The 23,726-nt window shown below is 43.3% G+C and overlaps 2 protein-coding genes across 3 annotated transcripts in view; both read right to left on the bottom strand.

The window, feature by feature from the left end:
• Positions 1 to 1,284, bottom strand: part of LOC308395430 (sodium/potassium/calcium exchanger 3-like) — a 67,583-nt gene extending 66,299 nt beyond the window's left edge. The window contains exons 1-2 of one of the 2 annotated variants that reach the window (XM_080880290.1): positions 888 to 1,284; positions 162 to 756 (exon numbers count right to left, since the gene is read on the bottom strand). In XM_080880290.1, the coding sequence (XP_080736416.1) occupies positions 162 to 366 (205 nt within the window). In that variant the 5' untranslated portion in view covers positions 367 to 756; positions 888 to 1,284. Of the gene's footprint in view, positions 1 to 161 lie in introns of both variants that reach the window. The other variant, XM_080880289.1, reaches the window with a different exon arrangement.
• A 3,584-nt stretch (positions 1,285 to 4,868) lies between these two features.
• dtd1 (D-aminoacyl-tRNA deacylase 1) lies at positions 4,869 to 22,832 on the bottom strand. Its single transcript, XM_080881380.1, has 6 exons — positions 22,688 to 22,832; positions 21,236 to 21,326; positions 20,272 to 20,507; positions 17,695 to 17,792; positions 11,240 to 11,404; positions 4,869 to 5,043 (listed from the first exon to the last, which is right to left on the bottom strand). The coding sequence occupies exons 1-5, from the start codon at positions 22,728 to 22,730 to the stop codon at positions 11,249 to 11,251; spliced, it is 624 nt and encodes a 207-aa protein (XP_080737506.1). The 5' UTR covers positions 22,731 to 22,832; the 3' UTR covers positions 4,869 to 5,043; positions 11,240 to 11,248.
• Between the last annotated feature and the right edge of the window lie 894 nt (positions 22,833 to 23,726).

Below are 23,726 nucleotides of genomic sequence, written 5' to 3'. Positions count from 1 at the left end.
CAATATTTACAACACTGTACATTTCTACAGTTTCCGCGATGCCGTGTTTAAATTCTGTGTTAGATGGAGAAAGGGGGAGGAAATAAAAGGCAAACACGTGGAGGAAGTAAAAGAGAAGGCTGTATCGCTGAGGGCGAATTCAGCAAACGCTGATTTCTCACCTGAATTTTCCGCTAAGGAGGAAAACCCTTTAACGACCAGGAGCAAACCGCCGAACAAGCAGATCTGGATTAAAACCAGCTCCTTTCGCCGTTTCCGCCGCGCTTTCACCTTCTTCTGATTCGGCATCACTTGCTTCGCCCGATTCCGGAGTCGGATACCCGGCAGAGACGTCCCCGCTTCCGCTGCTGCCACATCCATGCGCATCCAAGAAGTACCAAAAAGAAGCGAAAAGGAAAAGAAGAAAACCCAACGACCTCCTTTAATTCCCGGGGAACTGACTTCTCTCCCGGAGACGGGTAAAGAAGTGAGAGAGGAAGCGGGCAGAAAGTTAAGATTGGCACCGCTAATGGGATGCTGAGAAAAAGAAAAAGAAAGGAAAGAAAGAAACGGACCAAAAGGCTTCGAGCTGCTGCTTAGAAAAGCCGGTCTGTCTTCTTATGTCATGTTGGAATGTGGTTTTGGAAGTGGTAATGCTGAGGAAGGCTGCACAGGATCTCCATGGATGCGTCCGTCTGCTGAGAGGAGGAGGAGGAAGAGGAGGGGGGCGCAGTGACGGCACTGACACTCGGTCCAAAATCAGCTTTTATCCTGATTCTGTGAAAAACATACGAAAAATAAAAATTAACCTTTTTTATGAGCACAGGCTCGATATTTGTGAGTAAACTGGAACCTTAACGCATTCTTTTTGTTTCAAATGTGTTCAATATCAAAGATGTCACAGTTACCATGAATTCAGCAGCTGACATCAGGACATCCGGACACGCCCACTATAAAAGTTACGCCCACGAGATAGATGCACATCTGTCCAGGAGCCGACACACACTGCAGGTGTGTATCCTGCAGTCTGAACTAATGATCTAAGTGGAAAACAGGCAGTGGCCACCAAGGCTGCAGGTCCTCTGATGGCCACATGAGGCCGGCTGAAAGTGAGTGGGTCCCCACAGACTCGCGTGTGAATTCTCCAACTTTACCACAGAATTTATCACCTGTTTTAAAGGTGTGGGGTTTTTTTTGTATCTATAGTAACTCTACAGGGATTCATATTTTATACCTCACCCCTGGATACAAGGGTGCTAGCTAACGATGAGCCAAAAGCTACAACACAGCACACATTCAGTTTGGCTCCTCCCCCCTGCAACCCAACTGTCTTCTGATTGACTGCCCCTCATAAAAAGAAGACAGCGCAAAATTGATCCAAATTTCATCCTCTGAGCCACACAGTTTTTAACTTTGGACGTGTTTACCATGTTTACCATGTACAGATACAGTACATACATGTACAGTGTTGTAACAGTGAATATGTGACAGAAACAAGGAAAGGCAAATCCATCTTTTATTAGAAACCTTTATTAAAGTGTGAATAAAAGAGCAACCATGCACTGTATTTGTGTGTTTGTGTCTCCTGATAAGCTGCAGATGTTTGATGGGTTCAGTTGTGTCGTTGACTGCCCTCTCCTGGGATTGTGTTTTAATAAGACCACATTAAACAGCTTATACTCACAGAAAATTGAACAATAATAGTAGTATAGAGTTCTTAAGTTGTAGTTTTCACTTAAACCACTCACTCACACAGAGCCGAACACTTTGACTACGCCTTCAAGGCTTCTGTAAATAATACCGGTATTAATCTTACTTTAAAATATGATGATATTATGGTCAAAACTAAACATCGGCCCCTGTGAACATGGATTTGAAAAGAATAAAAAAAACCCAGTTTGGTTCTCTTCACATATGTGGTCTTTTACTACACATCTATCAGATCCGGGGCAGATTAGATGTGCTGTATTTTCTTTGGTTATACAACAGTCGTTAGGTCATGTGGATTGATTTCTCCGGTGCTGCTTGTACATGTTGCCTACTTGTTCGCTGCAGATAGTTCTGTGTCCACAGAGATGATACGGACCACCGATTCCAGCATGTCTCTGCCATTTCTGATGGTTTTTTAATGCAGTACTCTTTGAGTGAAGCTGAATTTCGGGATAATGGATAATACTTGATCCCAGCCAAGTGGGTTGCTTGATTGTGGGGCCTGAGGTTTCATATAAATAGCACTGGAAACTTTCCAGCAAGAATGGAAAAAAGTGGTCAGGGCTCTAGGCAACTGGTTTCATTGTGCCTTATTAACCCTTTAGAGCAAAGAGCCCAGAGTGATCTAAAGGCAACCAGGATACGAGTGACACTTCTACATCGGTTTCTGATGTGTCCTGGAAAACGTTCTTCTAAATCAGTTGGGAATTGTTTACTCTCTCGTGATGATGCCAACATGATTCGAGGCCTTTAAGCTGCCATGAAACCGGGCCTGTCTAACCTCCAAAGCTACATCAGACTCGGCACGGAGTTACTAAACAAGCTGAATTCCCCCAACCTCCCAGACGTAAGAAATAACTGTGGGGAAGGAGGGAAGAGGAAGGAGGAGGAGTGGGTGGGTGGGGAGGAGGAGGGGGGCAACAAATTAAATCCAGTTAAATTGTTTTTCCATAGCCAGTAGGCTTGGCAAAGGACTCGCTCACACACACAAGATGTGAGATAAGTTGTAGAAAAGACAAACCAGAAACAGTGCGGCTTCAGATGTAGGAGAATGCCTGGAATTTAACCCAGTTTCCCATGTCCGCCTCACACCGCACCCACTGCCCTGCCCAGCAGCTCAGGACGTCCACATCCACACACGCAAACAGGTGATTCCCCACAGCGAGACATCTGTCCTGCACCAGCCCTCCCCTGGTCAATAACCCACACAGCCTACCTCCTCCTTCCTCTGGCATTGGGATCACAATGCAGCCACTGCAGAGGAAAGCTGCAGTTCTAGCAGTTTGAAACACCAAGGCTAGGTAGCTAGCTAGCAGACATATCTGGGTCATGTCTTCCCTCTCAGATAGCTCCCATATCCAGGATGCAGCAGCTCCTCTTCCTCTCCACCGCAATCTCAAATCAGAAGGAAAGGGATGAGAGGGGTATAGCATGGTTGGCCAGGAATAGCCAACCAAAAAAAGAAGAAAACTAAAGTTGGGACAGTACAGAGGCCAGGTGGTGATGCTGAAAGTAGAAATAAGGCCAAGCATCCCTGCGGTTTGCATTAAAATGAGCAGAATGCAACACACAAACAGAGAGACGCTTCTTTCTTACACCTTTATAAAAATGACAACAAAACGTACATTCAGATCTGTCGAGTGACAGCAGGACAGCGTCACAATGAGAAACATGAATAAATAGCTGATGTCAGAGTTGGTCCGGTCACACTGATAGTGAGGTGCAGCTGGCCCCTCTCCGCAGGTGTAAAGCACAGGTGAATGGGGCAGTCGCAGAAACTCGATCCTGGTCTTACAATCGACTGCAGCACCCTTTCTAGAGTCATTCCCACTGAGTGGGTCAATAAATTGAGGAACACACTGAGACACAGGTCACATTTTAGCATTTAAAGTCCAACTGAAATCACATCTCCGTCTGCTGTAGTCTAGTCAAAGTGATTTTAAAGTGTAAAGCTATTCTTATTTCTGTTAATGAAGAGACAATAATGATTTGGGGCATCAAATCCACTCTGGCAGCCTCTGAGTTAGTTGGTTACCATTCATGTTTCAGTGAAAGCTGAGTCAGTGCAAGCAGATAATGTTAACAAATGTGCGCCGCTAAATGAGTACATGATACACAGCCATCTTTATGCTACGTCACTAAGTTGCTAGCAGACAGTAGTTAGCCAAGACTCGGCTGGTTAGCCAAACTAATGTTGTTAGCAATGCGCTTTTACCCAGTGGATGTTTGTTAGCTAACTTAGCAAGTCGGCGTGCAGCATCGTGCTTACATGTAGCTGGAGATTTAATGCAGGCTGTTGTTTGAAGCTTTTGTGGGGTGTTGCTGCAGACTGCTGTCTACTTATTAGTGACGTAGCTTCTGATTCCAGAAAGTGAAGACCATGCAAAAGGCCAGCAGGGGGCGACTCAACTAGCTGCTAAAAAAGCAGTCCATTTGTACAGAAATCAGTGTGGGAAAAATTCATCAGTGATCTGAAATTTAAAAAAAAGAAAGAAGGAAAAGTAAATACTGATATTTTTCGGTCTTCTTTACTAAAACATGATGATCATTTTACAAATTTACAGCCAGAATTAGGAGAAAGCAGGATCCAGGTGCACATTTAGTTTCAAATTAAGAAGGTAAGGCCAAAAAGACTGAGCTTGAGGACTTCACTAACCAATGACTGACTTTACAGAAGTTTCATCTCAAGTCTTTGCATATGAAACGTAAACTTGTCCAGCTACAAACAACAGGGCCATTTCTTTTACAGAGCAGACGGTGGTAGCAACTTCAGTTTGACCTTAAACAAAATCTGCTACTCAAAAAGGTAAAATAACCTCTTAGACCTCAAAAATTTGACAAGTGTCACAATATATAACAAGCTTGGTACATTCTCACTACCATGATGTTCCTGCAGTATAAACTCGGAGCTGAGCTGTGCTTCAGGGTCAGAGTCATGTCTCTAAACAGAGACTAAGTCAGAACAGACAGAGAGAAAGCAAAAGACAAAGAGACAGATGGCGGCAGAAACATGAAACGATGGAAAGAAAGGGAGCGAAGGGAAAAGGAAAGCCGAGCACATAAAGCTACTGGGCTGCACGGTTTTATGATGTTGCCATCACCCACGCCTCCCCTCCCCTCGCAAATCTAAGAAAACTGTGCAGTGTCATGTGGCCAGACATCATCTTTGCTACATGTAGCCGGTCCTATCTGAGTGTGGAGGAGAGAGGCCAAGGGGACGATGTCTGAAACAGGCTGAACGAATCCTGCTGATTTCCAAACAGGAAGGACAGTCCAGGATCAGGTGAAAGAGTCGCTGAGGTTTAAGGCCTTCCTGAGGAAACTGGGCTCACCGTCATGTCCCCAGTACGACATCTGCAAGACACGAAACAGCAGTAGTTTAAACTCTTTTTCTTCATACTCTCTCAGTCATTACACAGTCATTCACATCATTACAGAAGATCAACCAAATGTGGAAAAATCTTCCCATGTGACCCCCACAGGATGAGCTGATCTTTGTTGCATAGCAACTTTAGCAAATGTAATTAAGCCCTGTGAAATTAGACCCTGAAACCATCAACATTATCAGGGTTACAGCACCTTTATGTTTATAGGAGTCAAAATGTAGCGCTTTGGAATTTTCTTAAGCCTTTTTGAGTCCTCAAAGCATATTTATTGGGCAGAAAATATCCATGTGAAAGTTCAGGATGAAAAACACATTTAAGCTCTGTTAAGAACTACAATGAAATCAATTTCACCCCCCGGTTCAGCTTCATATTTATCTCTCTCGCTCATGTCTGAGGTAGGCTTGGTTAGCATTCGGGAATCAAACCCACAACTCCCGTTCCAAAGGTGTGCAAGTCTTACTACCACGCTATCCAGCTGCCTTCTCAGACAGGGCATACATGGAACGCCATAACCAAGTGGCTGGCATAGCATACAGAAACATCTGTGCTGAGTATAACCTGGAAGTCCTAAGGTCAAAATGGGAGATGCTGCCTAGGGTGGTGGAGAATGACCGAGCTAAGATCCTGTGGGACTTCCAGATACAGACGGACAAAATGGTGGTGGCTAACCAACCGGACATAGTGGTGGTAGACAAACAGAAGAAGACGGCCGTAGTGATCGATGTAGCGGTTCCCAATGACAGCAACATCAGAAAGAAGGAGCATGAGAAGCTGGAGAAGTACCAAGGGCTCAGAGAAGAGATGGAGAAGATGCGGAGGGTGAAGGTAACGGTGCTCCCAGTGGTAATCGGACCACTCGGTGCAGTGACTCCCAAGCTAGGCGAGTGGCTCCAGCAGATCCCGGGAACAACATCAGAGATCTCTGTCCAGAAGAGCGCAGTCCTGGGAGCAGCTAAGATACTGCGCAGGACCCTCAAGGTCCCAGGCCTCTGGTAGAGGACCCGAGCTTGAAGGATAGAAGCTCGCAGGTCTTTTTGTTTTCTTTTAATAATATATTTATTATCAGAAAACAGATGAAACATACCTGTGAATGAGATTCTTATGATATGACATGAGATTCTTATGATATGCTCATAGTTGGTTTATCCACTAGGAATTTTGTTGGGTGAAGTCTCGTTTTTAGTTATCTTGGCTGGAGCTGTGTATTCAGCTCCAGCCAAGATAACTAAAATCAAGAAATGATGACATCGGGTTTTGATACCTCAAGAAAATTAAAATAAAATAACAATGTAGGGCATAAAAAAGACAATGGTTTAATCCTGAGCTCCATCCTGCTCAGACAGCAGACACACACGGACCTAATCTGCACAGATTATGGTATTTATGGACTGGGACACTCCAAAGATCACAATCTAAAGCCCAAATTGGTACAAAAAAAGAATAATCTTTTCTAAAAGATGGTCTATGGTTTGAGTGGGGGACCTATATACTAAAAGCCACTGCAGGGGTGTGGTTTCCTACCCCTCTCTCTCTGCTTTCATGTCTGGTCAGATTAAGACTAAAAATCTTTAAGATAAATCTTTAAAAACCAACTAACACAAAAAGCAAGATTATATCGACAGCAATATCTTTATGGACTAAAATAAGCCATTCAAAGCTAAGCATGGACGCTTCCCCCCCCCACAGACTTTGGCCTTATTTGTTACTTTCCCATTTTATTCCTGTTAAAATGAAAAGAAGTAAAAATTCCTGGAGGTTTAAAGTGCAGCTTCCATTTTAGGTGAACAGACAAATTCAAAAGTCTGCATCATATTAAAAGATCTGCACAAAAACGCTGACGGTAGCAATGAAAGCTAAATTTAAAGATGCAGTTACGTGTGGTGTGAACATCTCCGACAGTCCTGAGAACAGCTACAGCTGGAACCTCTTCACAGCAGCTGAAACCTTCCTGTACTGATAACTTAACATAACTCTATTTTGAAATTAGAGCGTTGCAGACAGGAAGGACGAGCAGAGAAGATAATGGAGGGCTGTCGCAAATTATTCGATGGAAGTCGAGCACGGCTCATGTTTAAGTCACGCAAAGCAAACCTGGGGAGCACCAGTTCTCTCTATAAAACATGCAGCTACAGAGCTAAGCAAGCAAGGCCGCTGTCCTTTTTCCTCTTTCTTCCACCCATCCCTCTCTTTCACTACAGCACACACACTTCCCGAGGTGCTGTGTGTGCACTCTCTCACTCCAAAATCCAAATAACAGTCACCTTATCAAAAAAAAAACAAAAACAAAAAACCACTCCCTTTCCTCTCACATTTCCCCCTCATCCCTGGCTTCTGGTCAGACCTTATGTAACAAGGTGCTGAAGCCTCCAAAACCTGAGGATTACACTGCATCCTCCCCCGCTGTGGAGGAGTTCAGGGAGGACATAATAACATTGCACCTGCAGATGTTTTGATGGAGGTTTTAAGCCATTAGAAGCTAACAGCAGCTATCAGGTGACTGGATGAGGATCACTCCAGAGTTTTTTTCCCCATACAAGATATGAAAATGCTGATTTAGTCAATAAAAGTCTAAAACTTTGGGATCAGGTTTTCCGCTTCTGGCTCAGGGTGTTTGGCGTGTCATAATCTCCTGCTCAAAAGTGACTGAGTGCCGCCTACTCCAATCGAGAGACGTCAGTAAGGTTCGACTCTACGGATTACTTCTACACCACATATTTCCTCAATAGATTTTACATTTAGTGTCCACTTCATTAGACACACCTTTGTAGTACAGGGTTGGCCCCTTGTTTGCCTTTAAACCTGCCTTAACTCAACATGACACAGATTCAACAAACCGCTGGAAGCTTTCCTCAGAGATTTTGTCCACATCAACACGACAGCATCACACAGTAGCTCCAGATTTGTCAAATGAACACCCAAAGGTGTTCTACTGGATTTAGATTTGGTGACCTTTGTGACAACTTGAGCACAGTGAACTCAGATGATGTGAGCTGCTGGAATGAGCCATCAGAAGATGCTCGGCAACAGCACCCAGGTAGGCCAGCAATCCCCAACCCCCGTGAATCGTTTGGTACCGGGCCGCGAGAGTTGAAGCTCGGGTGTGAAATGTATAGTTTTCAGGGTTTTTATCGGTTTTTAGTTGGTTATCTCAGTTGGTACTAAGCATTGTTGGCATCTCCCACACCATTACACTAGTAGCAGCCTGAACCATTGATGGATTCACGCTCTCAGGCTAAATTGCCAGAGGGTGTGGTCTTCTGCTGCTGTGGCCCATCAGCTTCAAGGTTTGATGTGCTGTACACTGAGAGATACTCTTCTGCAGTTCAGATCAGCAGTTTCTGAAGCCGACCAGCCCAGCTCAGGTTGCACTTCAGCAGGTCAGCATGCTTAAATGCATTGAGTTGCTGCCATGTGATTGACATTACTTGCTCCAGACCAGCTTATGTGTTCAACTTAAGTTACTATGGTAATGAGAGCCACCTTCGTGACAGTGAAACTGATTTAAGCTTGTGATACCTCACCAACCCATTAATCTCACCTCTCTGGTGTCAGTCATGCTTTTGTCTGAATGCAGCTAACTGCACTGCCCCATCTTTGAGCACAAGGATCAGGAAGCATTGCTGCCAGTTTGAGGGCATATCCATTAATGCACGTCTGCCAGAGGGTTCACAGAGGGAGAGGAGCTGTGCTGCAGGAGCCTGCAGCCTCAGCAGGGAGAGCAGAGGGGGACACAGAGAGAGCTGACTCAATGCCTCCCCATCTCTGTTCTCCCAGAACTCGTCTGTTTTTGCACTAGTAAACAAATACTCAAGGCAAATAAGAACAACCCCCCAAAACATACCCCCCCACACCAAACCACCCCCAACACTGCAATAAGAAGCACAAAATGAGAAACAAACGGGTCTGTCTCTCATGAAGGTTGCTGAGTTTCACCGCAATGTCAACAAAAACAAAGAGATCAGGCACAGATGGAAAAAGGGAGATGTGGAAAACAAGAACAACTGTAACTGCTTCTCACTGCAGATTTAAGGGCGCCATATTGCACATGACACCATACACTAATATTATAAATGGGACATAACTATTTTTGGGAGGTGACTGCATTTGTTGACAGTGCAAAAGACAAAAATGATCTTGCACAGATGCAAAGCCATTTTGTTCTCAGAGTTTCAGCAAATTTAAAAGGACCTAAAACCAGGTAAGCACAGGAAATGCTGTTTAAAGGTATAACTCTGTTTCCATAAATAGAGTTATACAAAAAATACTGCAGTTTAGAAATGATTTGACTGCTCAGTATAAGTAGTAAAGCATTATATACATACAGATACACCAGATTTCCAGAAAAATTGGGAATAAAACTAAAATCGGCTTTTTCGTCATACACTTGAACATTTATTTAACAGACAAAAGGACAAAGAAAAGATTTTAAATGTTTTTTCCACTTAAACTTAATTTTATCTCTTAAACACATTTAGATGCTTGCAACACACTCCAACAACTTTGTGCAGAAACATCAGTGAGTTCTGGGCCCAAGCTCATCCGAGATGGAGCGAGCAACAATGGAAACGTGTCCTGTGGTCACATGAGTTCACGGCTCAACGTGCACCAGTGCCCGTAGCATGGGGGCTTTGCACATATGTGAAGGCACTACGAGGAGGAGGAATTTTAGACAGACATATGCTCCCATCAGGAAATTATCGTCTTTTCCCAGGAACTCCGTGTGTAGGACAATGCCAGGCCTCATTGGAAAAACCTGGCTTCGTAGACATGGAGTCTGTGTGCTTGACTGCAGTCCTGATCTGTCTCCCTTTGAAAATATCCAGCACATCATGAGGAGGAGAATCAGGTTTTAGTTTTTCTTGGATTTTCAGGAAGTGTCCCAACTATCCCAGTGGGGTTTGTACCGATCCACTACCTAAAATACTGCAATTTCACTTCCCATAACCCAGGTGGTCTTTGATGGTCTGCGCAACACAGCAGATTTACTATTATCCAACTAATAATAAGAAGTCACTAACTAGCAGATGTGAGGCTTAGCAGACAGCTAGTGCTTACAGCTGTGTTAGCACACACCTCAAAGTAGCCACATCGCTAACTCTGAGTTTTACAAAAATGCAAGCAGGTGAGTTATTAAAAAACTCCACCTCCTTCCAAATTTCCAAAACATGACTAATTTTAAAAGCTTGTTTTTAAATTAATTATGTGCCTGAAACAACTCCATCACAGATCTCCATCCTGGGATACTTTCTGGCTCACAATGCATCATCCTCCCGTACCGTTTCCAAACCCCCACCCTCCCAAAAAAAGTCGAGCAGAAAAGACACGCCAGCCCAGACGCTCAGCTCTCCATATGGTCACTAAAAGCTGTTGCAGCAAGTAAAAAGCCATTTTATGAGCTTGATATCCTGTTTGCTGTGACCTTTCCAGGAGAACCGCACACTAAACACAACTACCCACAACCTTGCACACACATAAACAAAGTGACGTGCGTGGACGAGCATGCAGGGTAATTAAGTCGGCCGGCAAGCTGTCCTGTTGTGGCTCTAATGAAGTTTCAGTGGTACCAGCCTTGGCAGACACGTTTCCATATTTACACTTGGTTTGTTTCTTTAATTTCTTGGATCAATTTATGAACTTCCTTCTGCCAAGGCTGGAGGAGCTTTCCAGGTTACATCACTACTCCAAAGTTGTGGGAGCTGCCTCCACAACGGCCAAAAAAACAATAACTGCAGCTCTGAGATGACGACTGTGCAGAAGCAAATACTAAGAGTTAGAATTAGACTAGAAATGTCAACTTTTTTTGTTTAAATTGTTTTTGAATATTGTGTAGAAAGTATGAACAGCAGGTGCGTGCAAGCCTTTTACTTACAGTCAGAGCCGTGTGCCTGAGATAACCACATCCTCCTTCTATGACATCATATATTTGCAAGAGTAGAAAAACAATGTGAAACTGAGCGGTTAGAGCAGTGTGAAGCCTGAGCTTTTGTCTCACAGGTGCTCTTTGTGCACAGACTGATAACAGATAACAGCATGGGGCGTCCCCTTTAAGATGAGCCTTTATTTAGTGGGAAATGATTGACAAATTCTAAAGACTAAATTAGACAGACACGCCTGAGCGTAACTGTACCTGACTGCATGTGTGTGTGTGCATATTTCCCGTTCACCTTGATGACCTAAGGCTCCCTCTCCGAAGACACGTCCCCCTCTGCCCCACTGCTGGCGTTGGGGTCCTGTCGAGAACGCTGGGCGCCCTTCTCCCTGCCGGACTCTGAGGGACCCTTGGAGCGCGTCTTCTCTTTCCTCTGCTGCTGCTTTTCCTGCTTTGATAGCTGAGAAAATACAAGAAAGCAAAACGGCTGGGTCAGAAAGACAACAAGCAGTTTAAAACAGCAGCTAAGCTTTTAAGATCAGAGCTCTCACGGGACACACACATTGTGGTTTTGTAAAATTTACACAAGTGGAAGCATATAAGTAGAAAGTTAAATAGGCCCTAAGACTGATCCTTGTGGTACACCACAGGTAATGTGAGCCGTAGATGATGTAATCAAAAAGAATCCTTCCAAATATTCCTGAATCCAGATCCAGATTTCGATCGAGTCCAGCTCCTAAGAATAATATTTTCATGCAAGTCTGGCCATAAGCTTTTTTCCCCCCACCTGCTAACAAGCAGACAAACAACCCGGTCACATTACATCGTAGACAGAGGATAGTTAGAATAAGTAATAATAATTTATGGATTCTTATTTCTAAAACTGTAACATTTCCCTTTTCCTACTCTGCGACTGAAACCTGACTCATCTGGGCCTCCTGGTGGCTCTGTGGTCCCACCATGAACATGCTGCATCATGACTTGCAGATCATGACCTTTGCAGTATGCTCAGTATTCACCCAAAGATCCTGACATGCATGACAATTACAACAATTAATTAAACAAAGAAAAAGAGGCCCGTGCCAGCACTCCACATTTGTGATACATGACTACTTCTATTCTCTCGGCATTCAGAGCTATTCCGAGCTGTCATATGATCCCCTCAATGAGTCTATTGTTGTGACTGCACGCACTCCCTCTTTTCAAAATAGCCCTTCATGCTGCCACTCAGCACAACTAGTCAGACAACTCTACTGATCAAAAACTGCTCCTCCCTCATCTTCACGGTTCATAAACATCACTCCACAGTGATGATGAAGTAGGTATGCTACCTGACATCCAAGATAGTCTGGAAACACAGATGGTAAAACTTTTATGGTTGTAGGAGAAATATTTATGAACTACATGTCATCTTAAAAATCCAAAGCATTGCATAAGACATTACATTATTCAACGAGTACAAAAAAGACTGTTATTCCCAGCTGAACCCATTAACATGCTGTGGTAAGAAACTAGGCCTGCTGTTGTCTTTGTTGATGATATCGGTCAGATCAGTGAGTATCTGGAAAGTGACACCATTTTGCTAATTATGCCTCCAGTTGCTGCTTGTTTGTGGGTCTCTCTGCATCCAGTTAATAACTGAACAGCATGCTCTATTGGGTTGAGATCAGGTGGTTAACTTGGCCATCAAAGAATATCCCATTTCTTTGCCTTAGAGATCTCTCAGGTTCCTTTTACAGTTTGCTTTGGGTCATTATCCACTGGCACTGGGAAGCTCGGTCTAATCAGTTCTGCAGCAGTTGGCTGAATCTGAGCAGAGTGCAGCCCTGCACACTCCAAAATCCATCCTGCTGCTCCTATCAGCACTCACGTCATCAATAAAAGCAAATGACATGGTTCCACACGCGCATGCAATAATGTGACCTCCAATGTGTTTGACAGATGATGTGGTATGCTTTAGATCAGGAGCTGTTCCTCTTCTTCTCCACACTTGTCATTCTTTCACAAGTTAATCTTTGTTTCTTCTTTTCAAAGAATTATTTTTTCCAGAACCGTGTCGTCTAAAACAGCGTTCCCCAACTTTTTTTGCGTCGCGGACCGGTTTATGTCTGACAATATTTTCACGGACCAGCCTTTAAGGTGTCGTGGATAAATACAACAAGATAAAACCAGTACCGGTACCAAAAAAGGGAAGATTTATTCATAACACACGGGAAAAGACCCAGAGAAACCAAGTTACAGATAAAAACGATAAAAACCCTGAAAACCATCAATTTCACATCCGAGCTTCAACTCTCGCGGCCTGGTACCAAATGACTCACAGACCAGTACCGGTCCGTGGCCTGGGAGTTGTACAAATCTGTACAAATGTACAAATCTAATCAAGCCTCCCCGTTCTTCCTGTGTAACCAGCGGTTTGCATCTAGCTGTAAACGACTGGTTTCCTCTGCATTTCATTTCAATTGATTGTAGACTGAAAGAGATGCGTCTACCTACTCGAGAGTGTTCTTGACTTAGATGTTTTTTTCTTAACCGTGAAAATCGTTCTGTCATCATGTACTTTTGTAGTCTTCTGTGGTCCTTCAGGCCTTTTGTGATTGCTGAGCTGATTGGTGCATTTCATCTTTGTAAGAATGTTAATTTTTAACACTGCTGATGTGTTTGCTCTCTCTAATAGGTGCATTTTGTCCTTCAGTCTAATTATTGTTTCCTTCTCTTGCATCTCCATCTCTTTGGACCTCACATTCAGAGTTCCAGTGAACTGTTACCAAATATAAGTTCAACACTTGAATGAACTCCTCACATGTCCATAACACTGGTTGTAGGTCAACTCAATTGCTTTTAAACCTCTGAAAATGGCGTCTATGTACATTTTAAAAAAAATTCTAAACAGTTAATACAATACTTTTGTTAATCCCCTTGAATTAAAGCTGTGCTTCAGTCACATCTTGATTGTTTGATATAACACCGTGGTAGTGCACAAAGATATCTGTTTATAACTCCAACACTAAAGCTCCGTCCAAACCCAAAACTCTGATCTCCAACCCAGTGAAAGCTTAGCATGATCAAACATTATGTAACTCCTGTGAATGTTGGGTTTCAGCCCACAGCCTAAATCAAAATGCACCAACAGTAAGGTGAACAAACAGAAAAACTCTGGAGCCCTCTGCCATCGGGCTGCAGCCTCCAGCTTCCCAAAGAGAACATCCAAAACTGGATGATTTTCATTGCTCTGGATAACTCTATTGTTTGCTGGCCGCTTGACCCTGTGGTGGACTAAATCCCTGATTCATGGAAAGAAAGGAACAGTGTCTGCTGGCTGTTGCTTCATTTCCCACCCCGTGCCAAGCGTAGCCTATTGGCTGGCCTTTTATCCCTCATGTTCAGTCTTGGCTTTGGTTCCTCAGCCCCCACAGCAAAACATCCCAAACAGACAAGATTAAAATTCTGAGGACTGCTTAATATCCCTCCCTTTGGGCAAGCAAGCCAAGTCCACCAAGGGGAGAGCAGCCAAAGCCTGCCTGCAGCCAAGGCATAAGGACGCTAACTGGGCTCCACAGAAGTGAGCAGAATTCAGGAAGGCTGCACGAAGCTCGTTCTGGTGGCAGAAGGAGCTGAGAAACATCCTGTCGCTGCAGGAGACCGTCCACTTTTGCACTGATTTCTATCTCCATTACTTGACTCTTATTCATTCATAAATCAGCGGTTAAATGCACAAACCCCCCCCCAAAAAAAAACCATTTCATGACTCGTTCACAGAATCACTGCAGAGAAAATCGAGTAAATCCAAAGTTGAACAAATCACGAATGAGACCATGATCATGTAGCTTGATCCAGCCTTAAAAAAAATGAGGAGTGAACCTGGACTTTTCTTCAAAATAAGAATTTGATCTCAGTTATCTTGTTTTAATAGTTGTCGAAACACAAAAATTGTGACTGAAATTAAAACCTGACAAACTGATCAATCAGCAAAGTTTTTGCTTCAATTAAAAAATGAAAGAAAGCAAAAATGCATCAATGATGCAAAACGGACTTGCAAAGAAAAGATAAATATTAGTTACAGCTGCATGTTAATAAATCATCTGCTGCAGTGTTAATTGGTTTTATAAAAATAGCTTGCTTTAAAAAAAAAAAAAAAAGGGACATTTTGCAAAAACAGGCAGGAGGAAGATGAAGATTTACAGATGTAGCAGGATTTGGGGATAAATTTATGAAGTACATCTCTGTTCACAGTTCAGATTTTCACAGCCGTCCTGTAACGGTGTTTGTTTTCTTAACAAGCGATGTGGCGAGAAAACACTTAAAGGCAAAGAATCAATGAAATACAAAGTCACTGAAGAAGCATTGGGTTGTGGTACAGGATGATCTTAAGAATAAAGATCAGTTTATATTTTGAGGGGACACTTTGAGTGAAGGTGAAAATTAGGACTAAATGAAGCTAAAAGAAGTTTGTTTTATGTGTTTTAAACAAATAGAAAATCCTGGATTGGCTCTGGAACCTTTCCTTCATTTTAGTTTATTTAAAAAGGTAAAATAATAAGAAAAAAAATAAGAAAATGAAGCTTCAAAACTGTTAATTTAATTCAGCTCTGGTGCTTTCAGTCCCCTGGAGCTGGTCCTCTGTACTCATATCAAGACTTCTCAGAAGCTAAAATGAATCACCTGCTAATGTACTTTTCATCCAGCACCACACTGATGTCGCTTTCCCTAAAAGCACCGAGCATGAAAACCTGTCAAAGCTCCCTGCATGCAATCAAAATGATATACTAACCCTTTCAGATCACAGCGCACACTTTCAGAATAAAACCATCCCTTTAGAAAGGAGGCATCCTGGTTTGACTCTGGTTTCCTGGAGCAAACAGTTACAGCCTGGACAGGTACAGCAGAGGGAGAGCGTGAGCATGTGGGCCGATGGTGCCAATCATCTCAAACCCACACATAACACCCTGTCTCTCTCTCTCTATCTCTCTCACTCACTCACTCACTCACTCACTCACTCACTCACTCACTCACTCACTCACACACACACACACACACACACACACACACACACACACACACACCTAAAACAAATGGGGGACTTTTCAGCTCCTTCACGGAGGCGACTGAGTGATAGTGAGATATCAGTGAATCAGTGCGGCTCCGTGGGGGTGACACACGTTAATCGTGGCTGCTGTCTGAGAGCTTAAAGTTTTGTTTTCTGCTTTCTCAAATCTAGATTGTTTTTCTTGAATCCTTAATTTGGGATTTGGGATCCTGGAATTCTGCAAACTTAACACCCAGCCTAAAAAGCACTAGCTTTGCAAGTGAAACAAACCACGAGCACATCAGCATAACGACAGGGGCACATCTTACATGAAGGGCTACAGCCAGCAAGTTAGCAGTAACTGAACCTTCAAAATAAAAGCGTGGGGCCTGTTCAATGGTAGATCAGTCACACGGGTGTCTCATATGGATGAAAAAATAAAAGAAATAAGTAAAAATAAGTAAGCTAATTTAGTGTGTTTTACTTTTCTAATATTTTACTTTATTTTGTTGAATTTTTATTGCATTTGTGGAAAAAAGTCGATGAAAGATTGTGAGTTATAAAACCAAAACGATCAGCTGGGCAGCAATGATCTGTGAGTTTGTGACTTTGAGTGAGATGATAGGTTTTCCCACATGCAGACGCATCCACACAACACACTACTTTGTGTATTATACTTCTAATATTCATTTAACTGGCTGGATTTATAGATGTTATTGGATATAATTTTTATATTGTTTTCTTTCCTCGAGTTTCACTTTGCTTAAATTCGAAGCATTTGTGGATTTTAAAAATAACCTCTGTGTGACTCTTTCAAACTCAGATCTAAGGATGCATGACTTTATAAATCTTAGATTTAATTTTAGTCAGTCAGATATTGAACAGTATTCGTATAAATCACACAAAATCAAGCAAAATAAACTAAAAATAAAACAAACTTCAAGAAACCTGAAGGGTATAAATAATGGATGCTTCTTATTTCACTCATTTTAAAAAAGAAACAACAAAAATCTGTAGCATAAGAATCAAGAGTCTGTACATGAGAGGAGAGCAAACACCGCCACCTGCTGGTACAATAGAAATGAACTCCTTCACACTGACAAATTAGGGAGCTCCTCCCTGCTGACCCTCTCAGAATCAGCTGATTTTTTAAATTTTTTTTTTTGTGCAGTAACTTTTTGGAGTGTGACTATATTCAAAAAAATGTTGCATGCCTTGATTAGATGCACCAGAGTTACAGGCCCTCAAAGTACAGAGAGACGGGAGTCTGTCGAAAATCGGTGCTTTCTTAGTCACCTTATTTTTTATTTTTTTAATGTAAGTACAGGGAGGTATCCATGTGAAATTTTGATTTCCTCTGAGCATCATTGTCATGGGACGCATCCTAGTTTCAATAAACTGCAGCAATTTCATGTCTTTAATGTAGAGGAACAGAAACAAGCATTGATACTGGAGCTTTTTCTGATCATTCACTGGAGAAAACTTGCATGAAAAATGCAATTTGGGCAAACTTTGAAACGTCATCTGACAAAGTGGGAGAGTTGCTGCTCAGTACAAGTAACAGCATATGAAAGGTCTCCTTGTTATCTAACTCGTATACAAACATGACAGGTGATCGGTAACAGGTAGACTCCTGCAGGCACTGCACATTGGAGGAAAGGCAGCGGCCAGTGGTATCTGAGGTATTAAGATGAGTCTTTAAAGCTTCGTGCCGAGTGATGTACCTGTTTGGGGTCTGTGGGTCCAGTCGGTGATGTCAGTTCGATGGTGACCGGTCCGTCGTTTTGAATGTGGACCTGCATGCGAGCCCCAAACTTCCCATCTACAATGATAAAACCAGGAAGACAAATGAATAGAGATTACAGTTTACAGGCATCAGCACTTGATGTTTCACGATGTGACGTGGAGCTTTGAGACATTGGGGACAAAGGCGACGGAGAGGTGCGAGGACAGGAAGTTTCTCAAATGTTCTCCTTTCTTCCACCGAGTCCACGAGATTAATGACACCATCTGCACAATGAAGCCGTTGGGCCGCGGTGGAAAAAGCGCTGCATCATCACATTTTCTCTCTGGAGGGGGAGGCGGAAGGCTTCCTAATTAAGAAGCCCTACACCTCCCTCGCTGGGACAAGGTGTTCTCCTCACCTGCTCCCCGGTGGGCTGACCCAGTTCACCGCCACCGTCATTGCCAGCGCGTCACCACACCGATGATCCACCGCCTAAACTGCTGTAACCTTACACCGAGATGGGAATACGGGCAATTAAATAGCAGGGAGCAGGATCACTAGTCCAGGCCCATAAGTGTGTGGCAATAGCTGTGACCTTTGACCTTTTGTTTCCAATTAGCTTTGTATCAGGTAACAGGCATTTTTCAGCCATGCCGTCCTGCAGCCTCCTGGGACTCTATTAAGACTGGTCTCTGAAAAGACCGCCAACAGACTGTGGCTATTTTTTTTAATTAAAATAATCCATCTTAGCTAGAAACAGCAGCTATCAGCTCAATATCAATATCCAGACCTAAACTCCAGCAGGGGGCAAAAATCAGAGGACTTTAAAGTGGGGCAGTGAAGATGATGAAGGGCTGGATTTACTGAGAGGGGCGTTGAGCGTTGAGGATGAAATAGCTATGTGCTAATTAGAGTGCAGCTAGTTCATTTCATTAATGACCAGCTTTTTAACTAAAGCAGCACAAATTAGCAGCTCCACAACAAGCAGGCCTGACGAGGGAGCGGGTAACCCGCTAACCAAAATATCAGCGTGAAGGTTTCACGCAGCCGTTTTTCTTCACACACAGCATGACAATTCAGATTAAAGGTAAGCAGCTGATGGGTATGATATGTTTTTTACTCTTCTGCTGGAAATTACAGGGAACTGTGTGATCTCTGGATGAATCTGACACTCAGGTGGAGCAGAGGGTTCATCGAGATGAAGCATGCTTTATAACAAACCTGAAAATACCTGCAACCATCGGTGCTACCCCTCAGCCTGCTTGCAGACACACCTATGGCATCAATTCCAAAGTCCTACATCATGTGTTAATGAAATGTTACTGAGCCACCTGCATAAACATGAGCACAGCTTTTGTTCTTCTTGCTGCATGCATGCATGTCTTGTGATATTATGGATGTTTAGAAATAGTCGATTAGACGATTAAACATCATTATTGAGCACCACAAGTCAGTTAAAGCAATTCTTCTTCCCTTTTTATGAACGTACATTACTGGTCACCGGCTCGTCCTGTAATTTAACAACACTATCCTCCAACATCTGTAGCACCCGCAGACACCTGAGACCCGCTCTCTGTGATAGGAAGTTGTAAAAAAGCGAGGTGGAAAGTCGGGCAGACGACAGCTGCATAAACCAGCGCAGGTCTGCATTTTACAGTAGAAAATGGACAGGTGCTGGTTCGATTTATCAGAGAAAACTAGCGTTTGATTTAACCATTTGACCAAAGAAGCATGTGGATGCTACGGATCCTAGCACTGCTAATGTTAGCACACGCAGCAATCCAACCGCAGTCTGAGTGTTTGCAACGTTAACATCAGCAAAAAGAGATGCACATCTCAGCGGCATCTGAGAATAACTGGATTATCAAAGAATATTATTCAGTTTCATTCATTCTCTTAAATAACCACATGTTCATATGGACAGTGTTTCTTACTTTTGGACAAGTAAACTGGTCACCAGCAACAGAACTACTTGAGAAGCTGGAGGAATTTATTTAAAGTTAATGTTAAATATTGTAAGATTCAAACTAGGGATGTAGTCAACTAGTCAGCAAACACACTGAAAGCATTTAAAACTGAACCCAGCCCAAGCACGAGGCTAAACATGGCTGTTTAACAGCTAACGTTAGCAGTGCTAACTTTAACCTTCACTCTCTGCAGGCTGGCATCCACACGCCTCTCACACAGCCACTCATTTCCTACTTCAAAGTATTGCAGTGGTTTATAGTTCATGTCTGACCCTTCACATCGTACCATACCAGAGAGGAAGAGGCTCTGCTGGTCGTTAGAGTCGCAGCTTTTGCCAACTGCTGACACGCATCAATAAAGTAGGAACAATCTGTTTAACCGACTAACAAAGCAGCGATCTTAGACTCGATTAGTCGCACACGTCTAACATTAATCTGACTCGCTTCACATCAGAGTCCCATTAACAGCTGCTTTTAATAAAGATTTTAATCTTAAACTGCTACTGCAGTTTAAAGAGTCAAACCGGTGTCCACAGCTTTCAGTCACAGTGTTTTATAGTCAAAAAGAAGGCTTTGCTGACGTGGCCCTACGCCTCTGTTTGACCCACCTTTAATGAGCTCCGGTTTGTGGGTGCTCCTCATGTTCTCCAGCATGCTGTCGTAGAAAGGCTGAGCGAGTTCTGCGGGCATGGCCGAGTGGAAGTCCGGCTTGTTGCCCTTCAGGATGCACTGCAGGGTGAACTGGCTCACACACAGAACCTCAAAGTCTCGCTCCATGACACTTTTGCTCCACGCTCGGCCGTGCTCGTCCTCAAACAGCCTCAGGTTCAGGATCTTACGCACCCTGAAAACACAAAGATGAGAACAACACAGTAAGCAGCCTCTCCTACACTTCTGTATTTTATATTAATCTTTGTTTTTATTTATTTTACACTTTCTGTTTTCAATTCAGTCAACGGTGACAATAGCCATCCATCCATCTTCATCTGCTTTATCCGAGGCCGGGTCGCGGGGGCAGCAGCCTAAGCAGAGAAGCCCAGACCTCCCTCTCCCCAGCCACCTCCTCCAGCTTATCCGGGGGAACACCAAGGCGTTCCCAGGCCAGCCGAGAGATATAATCTCTCCAGCGTGTCCTGGGTCTGCCCCGGGGCCTCCTCCCGGTGGGACATGCCCGGGACACCTCACCCAGGGGGCATCCTTGTCAGATGCCTGAACCACCTCAGCTGGCTCCTTTTGATGTGGAGCAGCAGCGGCTCTACTCTGAGCCCCTCCCGGATGGCCGAACTTCTCACCCTATCTCTAAGGGAGAGGCCAGCCACCCTTCGGAGGAAGCTCATTTCTGCCGCTTGTATCCGCGATCTCGTTCTTTCGGTCACTACCCACAGCTCGTGGCCATAGGTGAGGGCAGGGACGTAGATCGACCGGATCAGAATCATTGAAGACATTTAATTTTTGCATAAATGTTTTATTATTTTGACTGTGTGCTTTTAGTTTATTTAGATTTCCCTTCTTTTTATGATGAAATTACAGTGTTTGAGATCTCAGGGTGTACTTTCTGCTTTCTGCACTCACATGTACTCAGCATCCCTCTGCGTGTCCTCCACAGATATGCCCAGCAGCACACACAGTCCACGTCCGATCGAGCTGATCTGCTCCTCGCCCACTGCAAGAAAGCACAACAAAATGAACACTGGCACAGAGATATCAGGCAACGCCGTGCCCACAGAGATCACAACCAACTTGAAGAAATCAGACAAAGGAGATTTTATGTTTTTACATCCTCAAAATTTGTTCATTTTCAAGTTTCTATAAAAGCATTACAGGCAGCTTTGGACATGTGTGGATATTTGCAACTGCAGTGAATTTGTTTTTCGTCTTGGATACTTGGAACTGATTTAAACCTAGCGGTAAACGCGTTCTACTTGACTGTCTGAGGGTCACTTTGGCCTTCTGTGCACCGAAGCAGCGAAATTATACCAACGCATGTCTCAGAATCCATTCAATGTAATCTCTCACACAGATGCATGCCCTACAGAAGATATGTGCAAACATCAATTCTTGCCATTATTCAAACTGTAGAAACCATCAAATTTGTGTCTTTAAAATTAGTTTCTTCAGCTTTTTGTTCATTTTACTTATTTTTTTACATGACAAAATGAGCCATGTCAGAGATGTCAGCATCTGAACAGAGACTCACACCAGCAGCCTGTTGCTTACTGGCCAGCTGCTCTAACCTCTGCTCTTCTAGCTACTAAGAGTCATGCTGTATATACTGGACAAAGGATGCTGAAGATGGAGCTGCCAGGCAGGAAGACGAGAGGAAGACCACAGAGAAGACTCATGGATGTAGTGAAGGAGGACGTACAGAGGGTTGGTGTGACAGATACTAGGGTAGGATCAAATGATGATCCACTGTAGAGAGCTCTAGAGGACGTCATGTTTCCCACACAATAAACATGAAGATGGATTTGACTGATTTTCTTTATTGCGATAGATTGTGAGAATTGTGACTTGACTTTGTACTTTTTAAGCATATTTAGTAGAAAAATAAAAACTGACCGGTTAAATCAGCACTGTAGACATTTTTAAACGCACTTTCGTAGCGTGAGAAAATAATATAGACTGAGAAATAAAATGTAACCACGCATATATGAGCGTGTTTTTGTGAACTGTTTGCCCTCCAGCTGTTGTTACTGTTGCACACCGGCAGCTAGCAGAGGCTGACAGGTGGCCGGCTGTCGGAGAACAGTCGCCAGCCGTGACGTCTGTCGCTCAGCCGTCAGCCCCGCAGACATACAGGACATGTTCACTGCTATCACGCCCCTCTGAGCTCCAGCAGCGGCTGACAGCTGGAGAGACAACAGCTCTGCTGCATTCATTCTGCATTCACTCTGCTGGCTAATGCTAACCCTGCTAGCTTAGCTAAGGCGACGTGTCAGCGACGGAAACGAGCGGAAGCTGTGAGCAGGCTCGAGTTTAAATACATTCTTAAAATGCAGCAGCCGCGCTCAGGTTAAAGCTTACCTGTCACACTCGCCTTCGTGACTCTCTGAATGATAGCTTTCATTGTTGTGGTTGTGTTGGGGAGCACACTGTCACAACTTCCGGGAATCAACAGAGCGCACGGCACGATGTCTCCCCCTGGTGGTTGAAACCGGTAACACGGGTCCTGAGATTCAAGCGTACAGGGAGGAATTTATTAAAGCCCACGCGAGACTTTTACAGCTGACAGTTTTTACTGCGAGCTGTCAAAGTGGATAAAGCAAGAGTGAAATTAATAAAACCTTAGTTACCCAGAAAACCGTGAAGGTGAACCTGCATGCACACATGCTGCACCTAAGGGGAGTACAGCCTACTTTAATAGACAGATAGATGCTTTATTGATCCCACAAGGTTAAACTTTTGTGTTACAGCAGCATGATAAAGAATAAAATCGTACAGTGTACAATACACAACAAATAAACAACAAAGTAAGAGGTTTATACTATGAGACTGTTGTAAACAAATTCTTGCAGTGTGATAAAAACAAACAAAAACGTAGTTAAAAACAATGAAGAAGAAGTGCAAATTGGATTAATAAATAATATGTATAACTAAAAAAACAGCAGCATGAAGGTATAATACAAAAGCATGCTTCAATCTGTAGGAAAGATTTCCTAAAGCGTTCTTTATGGCAGTGAGGTTGAATCAGTCTGAGGGAGAAGGAGCTCTGCTGCACCCTCATATAGATGTCATCACATCAAAAGTGTTTGCAAGTGAGTTTAATCATTGCGTTGTATTGAAATCCTCCTTTACAGTGGGCTGAAAGAAGCTAGAATAGAGTATCTGTTAAAGAAAAATCATAATGCTTGTAAAGTAAGAGCCAGAACAAAAGTTTTAAAGTCTTAAAGGGCCTAAAGTAAAGAATTCCTTTATTGGATCAGCTGTATGGGATTAACTTAATGTTGCAGTTGGATATTATTTTAATTCCTTCTTATGCTGCCGTTTTGATTTATCAATAATAATACAGCAGAATACATGAGCAGGTTTTAAAACCCCAAATAAAAACTTTAAAATAAATTGA

The sequence above is a fragment of the Rhamphochromis sp. 'chilingali' genome, assembly GCF_963969265.1.
Source record: "Rhamphochromis sp. 'chilingali' genome assembly, chromosome: 4".
Lineage (NCBI taxonomy): Eukaryota > Metazoa > Chordata > Actinopteri > Cichliformes > Cichlidae > Rhamphochromis > Rhamphochromis sp. 'chilingali'.
Note: the sequence above shows the minus strand (reverse complement) of the source record. Positions and strands in the feature narration are given on the sequence as shown.

Bases quoted from the DNA above. Each gene is read 5' to 3' on its own strand.
- dtd1 (XM_080881380.1), bottom strand. From the start codon at position 22,730: ATGAAAGCTATCATTCAGAGAGTCACGAAGGCGAGTGTGACAG. The intron at 21,327-22,687 runs GTAAGCTTTAAC...GCTTTCTTGCAG, and splicing joins CACGAAGGCGAGTGTGACAG to TGGGCGAGGAGCAGATCAGC. The intron at 17,793-20,271 runs GTGGGTCAAACA...TTATCATTGTAG, and splicing joins CAAACCGGAGCTCATTAAAG to ATGGGAAGTTTGGGGCTCGC.